Source organism: Penaeus chinensis, chromosome 39 (assembly GCF_019202785.1).
Source record: "Penaeus chinensis breed Huanghai No. 1 chromosome 39, ASM1920278v2, whole genome shotgun sequence".
NCBI classification, from domain to species: Eukaryota; Metazoa; Arthropoda; class Malacostraca; order Decapoda; family Penaeidae; genus Penaeus; species Penaeus chinensis.
In genome coordinates this window covers 5684082-5696581 of record NC_061857.1, presented here as the reverse complement: position 1 = coordinate 5696581, position 12500 = coordinate 5684082, and the positions used below count along the sequence as shown (strand labels likewise).

At 41.9% G+C, this 12500-nt stretch overlaps 1 protein-coding gene and 1 long non-coding RNA gene across 2 annotated transcripts in view; both read left to right on the top strand.

Moving 5' to 3' along the window:
- The first annotated feature begins 4252 nt into the window (after positions 1 to 4252).
- On the top strand, positions 4253 to 5168 carry LOC125046379. Its single transcript, XR_007116646.1, has 3 exons — positions 4253 to 4371; positions 4487 to 4664; positions 4893 to 5168. It is a non-coding gene; the product is annotated as an uncharacterized LOC125046379 (long non-coding RNA).
- An 807-nt stretch (positions 5169 to 5975) lies between these two features.
- Positions 5976 to 12500, top strand: part of LOC125046813 (thrombospondin-4-like) — a 9319-nt gene continuing 2794 nt past the window's right edge. Inside the window, exons 1-10 of the mRNA XM_047644769.1 lie at positions 5976 to 6137; positions 6847 to 7078; positions 7580 to 7765; positions 8037 to 8143; positions 8370 to 8582; positions 8982 to 9141; positions 9511 to 9688; positions 10655 to 10936; positions 11085 to 11197; positions 11577 to 11661. Coding sequence (XP_047500725.1) covers positions 6003 to 6137; positions 6847 to 7078; positions 7580 to 7765; positions 8037 to 8143; positions 8370 to 8582; positions 8982 to 9141; positions 9511 to 9688; positions 10655 to 10936; positions 11085 to 11197; positions 11577 to 11661 — 1691 coding nt within the window. The 5' untranslated portion in view covers positions 5976 to 6002. The remainder of the gene's footprint in view (positions 6138 to 6846; positions 7079 to 7579; positions 7766 to 8036; positions 8144 to 8369; positions 8583 to 8981; positions 9142 to 9510; positions 9689 to 10654; positions 10937 to 11084; positions 11198 to 11576; positions 11662 to 12500) is intronic.

Here is a 12500-nt window from a genome sequence, read left to right as displayed (position 1 = left end):
TCAAACAGAACAACATCGAAACGAAATTGAACGCAGGAAACTTAATCACCTCCCCCCTCCCCCCCATTACTATCAAACTTATCAACCTATGCACAGGACGTCACTCCAACAATGTGTGGGATGCTGTGCACCCAGCGAGGATGCCAGGCCTTCACCCACCCTACGTCGCCCCGTGGCCAGTGCGAGATCTACTCCAACTACACACACTTCTTTAGCACGTCGAATATTACGGTTTTCCTCAGAGGTGCGGAGTTTTTAAGGTTATTTTCATTATTATTGTTGTTGCTGTTATCATTATTTTTATTATAGTTATCATAATTATCATTATCATTATTATCATCATAATTATTATTATCATTATCATCATTATTCTTATTCTTATTCTTATTCTTATTCTTATTCTTATTATCATTATTATTATTATTATCATAATTGTCATTATTATTACTATTATCATTATCATTATTGATTTATTATTATTATTATAATAATTATTATGATGATGATGATTATTATTATCATTATTATTACTATTATTATTATTATTATTTTCATTATTATTATCATTATCATTTTCATTAGTACTGTTATTACCATTATTTTTATCATCATTATTATAATTATTATTATTATTATTATTATTATTATTATCATTATCATTATCATCATTATCAATATTATTGTAAGTATTATCATAATATCATTATCATTATTATTTCTACTAATATTGTGATCATTATTATCATTACTGTTATTTTCATTACCATTAATTTTCACTCTTTCATAAATATTTAAATTGTTCAAGTCCCCTAAGTATGCTGTTATTTTGAGGTTAATGTGGTAGTATCAGCCGTGTTTAGGGTTACCGGAGTTATTATACTGGAAATTGTTAGGGCATATTGAATTTATTATTTTTAAAATGTGCATATGAAATAGCATATAAGAGATTATAAGGCATTATATGGTCCCTTGTGATCAATCACAGCTCACAAGCGCTGCGTTTATTCTTCGGATACTGGGGATCAGAACGAACAGATATGAAAATATGGCTTATTTTTTGCGGAAGCTACGTTGGGCAAACTAGGGCAAAGCTGTCTTTAGGAATACTAATATATATAGACGGTTGCCAAACCATCGTTAGCGGCGACGTCGGACCCGCACACTATCGTAAACGGTGACGTCGCCGTGCACACCATCGTAAGTGATGACGTCCGCGGGGACATCATCGTAAGCGATTACGTTGGCGGGTATACCATCGCAAACAGCGACGTCGGCGGGCATAACATTGCAAACAGCGACGTCGGCGGGCACACCATCGCAAGCGGCGACGTCGGCGGACACACTGTCGCAAGCGGCGACGTCAGCGGGCACACCATCACAAGCGGCGACGTCAGCGGGCACACCATCGCAAGCGGCGACGTCAGCGGGCACACCATCACAAGCGGCGACGTCAGCGGGCACACCATCGCAAGCGGCGACGTCGGCGGGCACACCATCGCAAGCGGCGACGTCGGCGGGCACACCATCACAAGCGGCGACGTCGGCGGGCACACCATCACAAGCGGCGACGTCGGCGGGCACACCATCGCAAGCGGCGACGTCGGCGGGCACACCATCACAAGCGGCGACGTCGGCGGGCACACCATCACAAGCGGCGACGTCGGCGGGCACACCATCACAAGCGGCGACGTCAGCGGGCACACCATCGCAAGCGGCGACGTCGGTGGACATACTATCGTAACGGCGACGTCAGCGGGCACACCATCGCAAGCGGCGACGTCAGCGGGCACACCATCGCAAGCGGCGACGTCAGCGGGCACACCATCACAAGCGGCGACGTCAGCGGGCACACCATCGCAAGCGGCGACGTCGGTGGACATACCATCGTAACGGCGACGTCAGCGGGCACACCAACGCAAGCGGCGACGTCAGCGGGCACACCGTCGGAAGCGGTGACGTCGGTGGACATACCATCGTAACGGCGACGTCAGCGGGCACACCGTCGCAAGCGGCGACGTCGGTGGACATACCATCGTAACGGCGACGTCAGCAGGGCACACCAACGCAAGCGGCGACGTCAGCGGGCACACCGTCGCAAGCGGTGACGTCGGCGGGCACACCGTCGCAAGCGGTGACGTCAGCGGGCACACCATCGCAAGCGGCGACGTCAGCGGGCACACCGTCGCAAGCGGCGACGTCGGCGGACACACTGTCGCAAGCGGCGACGTCAGCGGGCTCACCATCGCAAACGATAATGTCGGTGGACACCATCAAGCAGCGACGTCGGCGGACACACATTCGTAAACGGCATCGTCGTTGGTCACGCCATCGCAAGCGACGACGTTGGCGGGCTCACCATCATAAGTGGTGACGTCGCCGGGAACACCATTGTAAGCAGCGATGAAGCGGGCTCACCATCATAAGCAGCGACGTGGGCGGGCACACCATCATAAGTGGCGACGCCGTCTGGCACACTATCGTAAGCACTGACGTCGGCGGGCATACTGTCGTAAGTTATGATGTTGGCGGACAGACCATCGTAAGCGACGATGTCGGCGGGCACTCCATCATAAGCGAAGACGTCGGCGGGCATACCATAGTAAGTGGCGACGTCGGTGGGCTCAACATCGTAAGCGGTGATGTCAGCGGACATACCATCGCAAGCGGTGACGTCTGAGGGCACGCCATTGTAAGTTGCGAATTCGGCGGGCACACCATCGTAAGCGGTGACGTCGGTTCATCTTCTTCTTCTTCCTCTTTTTATCATTATTATTATCATCATCATCTTTATCATCATTATTATTATGTTTGTTATTATCATCATTATAATCAGCGTCAGTAATATTAGCAACAGTAGTGGCATTATCGTTACCAATACAATTATTATCATTGGTAGTAGTATTGTTATATCATCATTGCAGTCATTATCATTATGATTATTATCATCAGTGAAGACTGAATGGAAAAGCTAATTTGCAAAAGAAAATGTTTATTTATCAATTTATCAAGTTTCCTATTTCAGTAAATAACTAATTGACAAACTGAATGAATGAATTTATATATAGCACGTTGCAGCGACAAATACGTTAACCGTTGATTTCTTCTTAAACAGAAAAAAACAAATGCCTTAGGAACGAGAGTGACTGCCATGTCGAAGCCAGCTGTGAACCCATTCATGGTAGCAACTACAGCTGCACGTGTAATGACTACTATTTTGGCAATGGCTTCGACTGCAAAGGTGCTTGTTTGGTAAAAAAAACATTTATTTCACACACACATATACAAACACACACACACACACACACACACACACACACACACACACACACACACACACACACACACACACACACACGCACACATACACTCGAATATAGGTAGATGTGTATATATCTAGACACATAGTTGCCAGTATTGTAAAGTGGCCATATTAGTTATGATATAATCATATTACTAAATAAACTCTTTATTATCGTAATTATTACTATACTTATCATTCAGTCTGTCTGATAATATATATATATATATATATATATATATATATATATATATATATATATATATATATATATATATAAGTGATTTACTGCTCACACGCAGTTTAGGCAAAGTAATCTGTATGGAAGCAGGAATCATATGTGCCTCTTTCTTTCCAGATGCCTGTGAGCTGAACACTTGCTTCCCTGGAGTTGTATGCAATGTTACCTTCAACGAGACTTTGTTCCTTTGTGGTCCTTGCCCTTTCGGGTTCAGTGGGAATGGTAGCTATTGCATAAAATCAGAGGTAGGTTAATCACTGGGGATTGTGCTCTCGTAAGATTTTTTTTCTAGAATGCGTATTAAGTAGTAATTTCTTTCTGCCGCAGTGTCCGAGAGGCTTTGCAGGTGATGGTGTGACCTGCGGCCCTGACAGCGACCTGGACGGCATCCCCAACTTTGACCTGCCTTGCGTCGATCCTCATTGTCGTCGGGACAACTGCCCGGTAATACCTAACGCGGACCAGGGAAACGTCGACGGCGACGTCTTTGGTGACGTTTGCGACGGTGACGCAGACAATGACGGACTGGCAGATAGTGCGGTGAGGTCTGCTTCTATCATGCAATACATTTCATAATCTGAAAAATCTCTTACTTCGGAAAGATGATGCCGCACTGCATATTGTAAATAAGATATGTTTTGTAACTATATTGTGGCACTTTGCCTTCTACAGGAAAATTGCCCGCTAGTGTACAATCCCAGCCAAAGTGATACCGACGCAGACGGCTTCGGCGACGACTGCGACAACTGCCCCAACAACGCTAACCAGATCCAATCCGATGCTAACGATAACGGGATCGGCGACGTCTGTGATGCCGACGCGGATGACGATGGTAATGCTAGTAATAACCTGTCTGTTTAACATCACTAAAATAAGAGAAGGATAGAGATGAATACATGATGCATAGAGGAAAAACTACAAGTAAAAGAAACGTGACTGCAATCCAGGCGTGACGAACGACGTCGACAACTGCGTCGATGTGGCCAACAGCGACCAACTGGACCTCGACGGCGATGGCGTGGGCGACGTGTGTGACAACTGCCCCCAAGACGCCAACGGTGACCAGGTCGACAGCAACGCAAACCTTTTCGGAGACGCCTGCGATGACGGCGTTGACTCCGATGCGTGAGTGGATTATTAAGGGTTCTCTTTTCAGTGGAGAAACGATTTCGTGGCATGAAATGTGGAGGCAAAAAAAAAAAAAAAAAAAAAAAAAAGGAATTTGAAACATGAATTACGACATGGATTTGGCGTAGACATATGTGTTTGTTGGTTTGTACAAGAGTTTATAAAATTCATTCTTCATAACTGTTAGATTCACACTACGGCCTACACAGTAACATTTCCCCACAGAGACTCCATCTTAGACACGGTGGACAACTGCCCCGCCATCCCCAACAGCGACCAGGGCGACGTCGACGCGGACGGAGTCGGCGACGTATGCGATGACGACGCCGACAACGACGGAATCCTCAATGTTAACGACAACTGCCCGCTCGTCGCCAATGCCTATCAGGGGGACGTCAACGAGGACGGCGTAGGGGACGAGTGTTCACAGGATTATGACGGGGACGGATACGTGGACGCCACAGACACGTGTCCGAAGAGTAGCGCTCTTTGGCATGAGAGCTTGGGGTGGGTCCGAATTACTTTGGTTGTAACACCACATTCCCTCTCAGGCAATATGTATTTCCGCTTATCTTTCTTATCACTCAAACTACTGGTATATGTAGTATTCTGAGTCTATCATTCTCATACCTTCGAAGGTGCAGTACCGGCTTGACACTGTATTCTTTCTCTCAGGACGTTACAAGTACTTCAGCTGTATTATCTCGACTATCCAAAGTGGACATTCTCCAAGGACGGTTTGCAAAGCTATGAGATCAAGGACTCCGACCCGACGTTGGCTCTTGGTATCAGTGCCTATTTCATTGACATTCACGCTGTCCTATTTATTATCAAACACCTTCGCTCATCTTCTGCATTTGTCTTGTCGCGAAACATTTTTCTACCGATGCTTTTTTGAATTTTGATGATACTTTCCTCTCTCTTTTACATTCTTTCTCTTTTCAGGAAACGTCAGTGTCAGCAGCGTCGATCTGGAGTTTACGATATTTGTGGATGAAGATATCGGTGACGATTTTATCGGATTTGTCTTTAGGTTTGTGGTCTTTATAATTTCTTCACTTTTAGCTAGATATAAGAAATATTACTTGGAGATTGTGAGAATTAACAGTAGATGGTGAGAATTAGTTCAAGATGGAAATGATTAATTGTTAACAATTTGTTGAATATAGCGATAATTACTTAGTGAGATCACTGTTTGCAGATAATTAGCGAGAACTAGCAATCAACAACAGCGAAAATGACCTAAAAGAAATTGAGATAAACAAAGAAATCCTCGCCATTAGTTGTTTTTTTTTCTCTTACAGTTTCCGCGACCACTCGTCCTTCTACGTGATAATGTGGAGGCAGGACACGGAATCCAGGTTCTCCGCCTCTTCGAGGAGGGGGGTCTTCCTGAAGTGGGTGAACAGCGCCCAAGGACCCGGATCTACCCTGAGGACAGATTTGTGGTCCGACGATTCCAGTGGGGAAGTGAGTGGGGGGGGGGGGGGGCGTGGCGGGGGGGGGGGGGGCGTGGACGGAGGTGGAAACTATCCCTTTTTATTGATTTATGTTGTTATAATGATTTTTGTTATTCATATTGTTTGTGTGTTTTTTCTTGTTTTTTTTTCACTTCTCATAACATTAATAGAGGTGATATATATGTTTTTATTTATTTATTTTATCTTATTATTATTATTCGTTTTAGATAGTTTCCGATTATTCAATTTCTCTTCTCTTGACATTAATAAAAGTGATACACTACTTTTTTTTAAACATTAATAGAAGTGATAAACTGTTTTTTGTTTTAATATCTGCTTATTAATGTTATTTATCTGTTTATTTATTAGTTTCCCTCATCATATTAATAGAAGTGGTAAATATTTTTCTTTCTGCTTTCGATACTAACTCTAATAGTTTTATTAACATGTAGAGAATTATAATTTAATGAGATGTTGCTTATGATATCATAAGTACTAAAGAACTTAATAGTGACAATAATTGATGATGATAAATTTCATTAACAATAAAGTTAGAGTATTTATAATATCATCAACATTGACTACACATGAACACTGATACTAAGGATAAATAGTAGTGTCAGTGATGAAGAAAGTAAAGACAATAGGACAGAAAGATAAAAACACGAACAAATAAATTACTAACTGATGAGTCGATGAGTTTCAAACTTCCTTTCCAGACGGTAGTGTTGTGGAGAAGTAGCTTCCCTTGGTCCAGGAAGTTGTCGTATCGCCTTAGAGTCGTCCACCGGCCGCTGATCGGTGTCATTCGAGTGTATGTCAGTTGCGGAATGTATTTGTTGGTCGATTCTGGAAACATTTACGACGGCCGTTTGACTGGCGGAAGGTTCGGGCCATTTTGCTTCTCCCAGGCAAAAGTCATGTGGGCGAATCTGCAGTACAAGTGTAATGGTTTGTTGATGTTGGTTGATGTAAGAGTTGATATGAATATAATTGATGTAGGATGTAAGATTGTCGGTGTAAAAGTCGATGGATATGAGCATAGATATAAACATTGTTATGTGTGCACAACAAAATATGAAACACGTAACAGTAAACGTAAGAGTGTTTCCTCTATTATTAGGGCTGTTTTCTATCATGGATAAATTTTGCAGAGGGGAGACAGAGATATGCACCTTCACTGAATTAAAAGATATAGGACACAGTGCAAAAACTTGGGGCTTGAATGTATAAAAAGTCTATGTTATCACAACATGAGGGACACAATAAGTACACTGACAAAGCAAATATATTTTGGTGACATTTCAGAGTTCGTTCCTTAAATATAAGATAATGAAAAAAAAGTGAATGGTATATTACAAGAGAACGACTAAATACGAATAAATCGAATAAAAATAAGTACGTAACCCCAACCCTGAGTTTCATCATCAACGCATACTTCAAACTCAACAGACAAGATCCCTCAAAAGATGTATGACTCCCTGTCTACGTCGTTAAAAGCGGTCACCGAGGTAGAGGACGACCCCATGTACCCTTTGTGCTGGAATTGCCATTTTTACGCTGACTGCAACATCGTCGGCACATCCCACACGTGCATATGCAAACCAGGATACACCGGGGACGGAATAAGCTGTATTAGTAAGTCCTTGATAAAGAGGATTCAGAAATCTCATTCATTTTTTCGTACATCTGAATTTTCAGACTTACATATTTATGTATATACCTATATATTTGTGCTTGTATAAGCATGTTTGCATCTTTTTACATACACAGTCTACGTGTGTAAGAGAATTTTATTGCATGTCAACAAAGTTATATATTCGTTTTTACATTCATTACTATACAATACTTATGGTAAGTACTGCACAGTGATATGCGCATCTGAATATGAAAATCTTCATACCCACAGACCCTTGTCAGCACACGGTGTGCCCTGAGGGAAGTTTCTGCAACCATACCTTCACCGGGAGCTTCTACACTTGCACCAAATTCCCAGCGTGGTTGGTTGAGTCCCCGGTATGCCCAGCCTCTTCTCTGCAAGATTTACCCAGCTTAAACATTAGTCAGAATTTGAAAACAAAACAAAAATGTCCTACCTGCAGTGTAAAATTCCCTTATTGGCAAGCATCAATCAAATCGATATCACACGTCTAATGAAATGAGAACTTCCTGAATGTCATGAGTACTATAGGAAAACATTATTGAAACTTCATTAATCCTCCTTTACTTCCTACTCCGACAGTGCCCAAAAGGTCAAGCCGGGAATGGCACCTTTTGTGGCCTCGACAGTGACCAAGACGGATACCCTGACGTGTCTCTGGACTGCCTCGACCAACGCTGCGCTCAAGACAACTGCATCTACGTCTACAACCCGGACCAGCTCGACGCCGACGGTGACTCCGTGGGCGACGCCTGCGATCTCGACAAAGACGGAGACGGGAGGAACACGAGATTCGTGAGTTATAGGTCGGACCCACTATATGTAGTTTTCTGAGTCTATCATTCTCACACCTTCCACTAAACTGACGCAGCTGTGGTTGAGTACTGACATCAGCAGGTTGGGGTAGAAGTGGAAGCAGTAACGAACTGCTACTGAAACGATCCAGTAGCAGTATATTTCTCTATGGACATGTTCCCAACGGCCACTTGGATATGGGAATAAATATAACAGATTTGACATGTCAAAAGGTAAAGAAGAATGCAATAATATGTACGGATATAAACTACACATGCATCCCAAAGAAAACTAATATTCATCCTAAAAAAAATCATCCTGAAAAAAACTAATATTAATCCTAAAAAACTCACAGTCATCCTAAAAACAGACTCAAATTCATCCTCTTCCTCTACACAGGACAACTGCCCTTTGGTCATGAACTCCAACCAGGCAGACTTTGATGACGACGACCACGGAGATGCATGTGACAACTGCTACGACGTCCAGAACCCGACCCAGCGTGACATAGACGGCGATGGCCTGGGTGACGAGTGTGATGACGATGCGGATGGCGATGGTACGTGTAGCCAGCTATATATATAATCGTATGTGCGCCTAGGCTTACGGCTTATGCTATTCATCTTGGTAAATGTTTTGTGCCGGTACGAATAGGCTTTTTCTTTTTTCTAATTGCTTGGTTTATCGAATGGTGTAAAGATTATCTTTAGGAAATTAAATTGACGTTGAATGCTTATTTTCCTCTGTGTTGCTTTAATAATAGATCAAAATGCGTTTTTTTTTAGTGTCTGAAATAAAATCTACACTGTTTTCTATTTTTTCAAGCTATTGTTCAACCCCAAGCGTTATTAGAACGTGACAGAAAAGCAAAAATAAGATGAGAAAAAGGGAAAAATGGAAAAGCCTTAATTTTCTAATAAACTTGCAGGAATTCTCAACACCAATGACAACTGTATCAAAGTTAGTAATCCTGATCAATTGGACTCCGACGGAGACGGCATTGGCAACGCTTGTGACAACTGCCTTCAAATACTTAACCCGCTTCAAAATGACACCGATGAAGACTTTGTTGGGGATGAATGTGATACCGATATTGACACTGACAGGTGAGTCTCTATATCATTGAAAAGTACTTTTAATCATACTATTAAGCACGGTATTCTCCTCTTATGCATGCGGTGGGAGCTCACACACCAGTTTTGATCTCATTGGTAGGTTGAAAAAGTATACACACATGCAATGCACATTTAAGCATATATGTATATAGAAAAACCCAAAAGGCGTCTGTTTCGGAAGCCGTACTACTGGTCAACTATAACATTTCTGGTGCTATAGTTGCTTAGTGCGTTCTATGACCTTGCTTAGGCGGCTTGTCAGCGCTAGAGGACGGGAGGAAATTATGGATGTGAGGTGCCCCTAATTTCAGTTATGTGTATGATGTGGCCATTGTTATTCTAAATTACATTGGACACTTCTAGCACCTTGAATTAATTGTGTGGTAGAATATCTTTATGTTCACAATAGTCTTTATAGATTATAATATTAACTGAACATACAGTCAGATAATATTGATTGCATTTGGCTTTGCACGACACAAAGTTTTCTAAAGTAAGATGAATCGTAACTTCAGTGAAAGGGAGATTTTTGTGAATGCAGTTGTGTCGCTGCCTTTGCCTCTTGCCTTATCGTACACATGTGGTAATTCGACTTTGGGAGAGTTTGTTTAGCCTTATTATAAAGCTAAAATTGAGTAGAGTCTGTCTTCTTATTATTAAGAGACTTCAGTACTTCTAGTTTGATGGTTAATGCGTGGATTACACTTTATGGAGTGCAGAGGGGCTTTTGCCAACGGTTTTTAATTTCTGTGGAGTAGTGGTTTCCTTCAACCCCGCGCGCGATAATGTGTTTTCTATGAGTACGTATTGAATGTATACATGTAAATCTGGGATTATCTATAGAAACGTATCCATTGCTCGCATGTAGTATAGGTATATAGTTTTGTATTAAACCATGTTAAAGAAGTAGCGACAGAATTCCCTCTATGCCTGTGGCTTTCTTAATTTCTCCGGCAGAGATAGTGTTCAGGATGATTTAGACAACTGCCCGAACGTTGCCAATCCTGACCAGCTTAACTCCGACGGCGACGCAGCTGGCGACGCGTGTGATAACGACGCCGATGGAGACGGCGTCCTCAATGGCGTCGACAAGTGTCCTCTCGTCCACGACCCGGCCCAGCTTGACACGGACGGCGACGGCGTTGGAGACCTCTGCGAAAACGACTACGACCAGGACGGCATCCAAGACGCCCTCGATAACTGCCCCGAAAACAAGGAGATTTTCACCACGGAGTTTGTGTAAGGATTGCGGGTGCAGCATATATTTTTGTATATATTTTAGTATATCTATATCAGTATCTATCTATATCATTCTAAAGAAAATTAAAATATTCTTGCAATATCACATAATATAAATAGCACCAATAACAAATCTTCTTTACAACAGGGACGTGGCTGTTGTCCTCCTCTCAACTCAAGTAGCATTCCCCAAATATCACTTTCTGCCCTCGAGGACCGGCTTCTTCATGCGGTTTACATCTGAGACCGCTCTTGCTCTAGGTACGTGGTTACACTTCAAGCCACGGAGAATCATGTGACGAATTAATGTTATATCAGGTAAAAGCTTGAGATTTTAGTATAGGTAGGATTTGGTGGGATATTTATATTTTTTTTATTATCACTTTTATTAGTACTGTTATTATTATTATTATTATTATTATGATTATTCTCAATACTATTATTACCTTCACTGATATTGTTATTGTTGTTACTGTTAGCATTATTATTATTATTATTGGTATTATTATTATTATCATTATCAACATTATCCATAAGTTCGTTTATTATCACTGTTATCATTACCTAAATTAACATCAGCCATAAACTCACAAATTCGCTTGTACTGGCCATTAAGCGATCATTTTCCCACGTAAAAAAGGTAATATTAGGTTTGGCGGCGTCGACTTCCAGGGAACGTTCATTGTCGAAGCAACAGACGACGATTTCGTCGGATTCGTCTTCAGGTTAGACTAGATTCAAGCTGCTGTTATGAGCACATTTGATATTATCACAAACTGAAGTTGATACCATCAAATTATTCCTACTGTTCCTAACTTGTAGTTTTACTACATACTTTTATCATTATAATTTCTAACTATTATTATCACAAACTGCTATCATTATCCTTATAAATTAAAGGACAACAGCTCAATCAACTTCAAGGCAAAAAAAGGAATGAGGCGATTTCTTATGATAGTTAATAAGGGGAAAATCCCGACTCTTCTGCAATGTTGTAGTGCGACCAATCTCAGAAAAAGAAAAACTGGCAACTCACCCCGGACTCTGGAATACTGCGGTTCGCTAAAGGACTTTTAATTATTCCAATTATTTCATACAGTGATTCTCAACCGAAGTTCCAACGACCATCACTACAGGTTCCGCGAGAAACAATAAAATAATCATGTGCAATCACAGTGATCTTAATTCATAATTAACAATTCTTACTCAGCAATACGTCATAAACACTTTACAGACACCAACAAACTCGCACGTGGCAGTCTGTACAATGTATAATATACATTGCACATTATATATTCGCTATATATAGGGGTTCCTTGGAATATGGAAAATTATTACAGGGGTTCCTCCAAGGTGTAAACGTTGGGAATCACTGTAATGATATAATCATAGATTATATACTACTTTGCCAGCAAAAATCTATTAGAATCGGGACAAAGAATGCCCTAGTTCTGGCCCCCGTAGTTTTACAGATAGCGCACCCAGACTCAGCCAATAGGATGCTAGTCCTTGCCTTAGGTCTGATCTCCGAGTCAGACAAGGCAAGTGAATCCCTATTTTATTC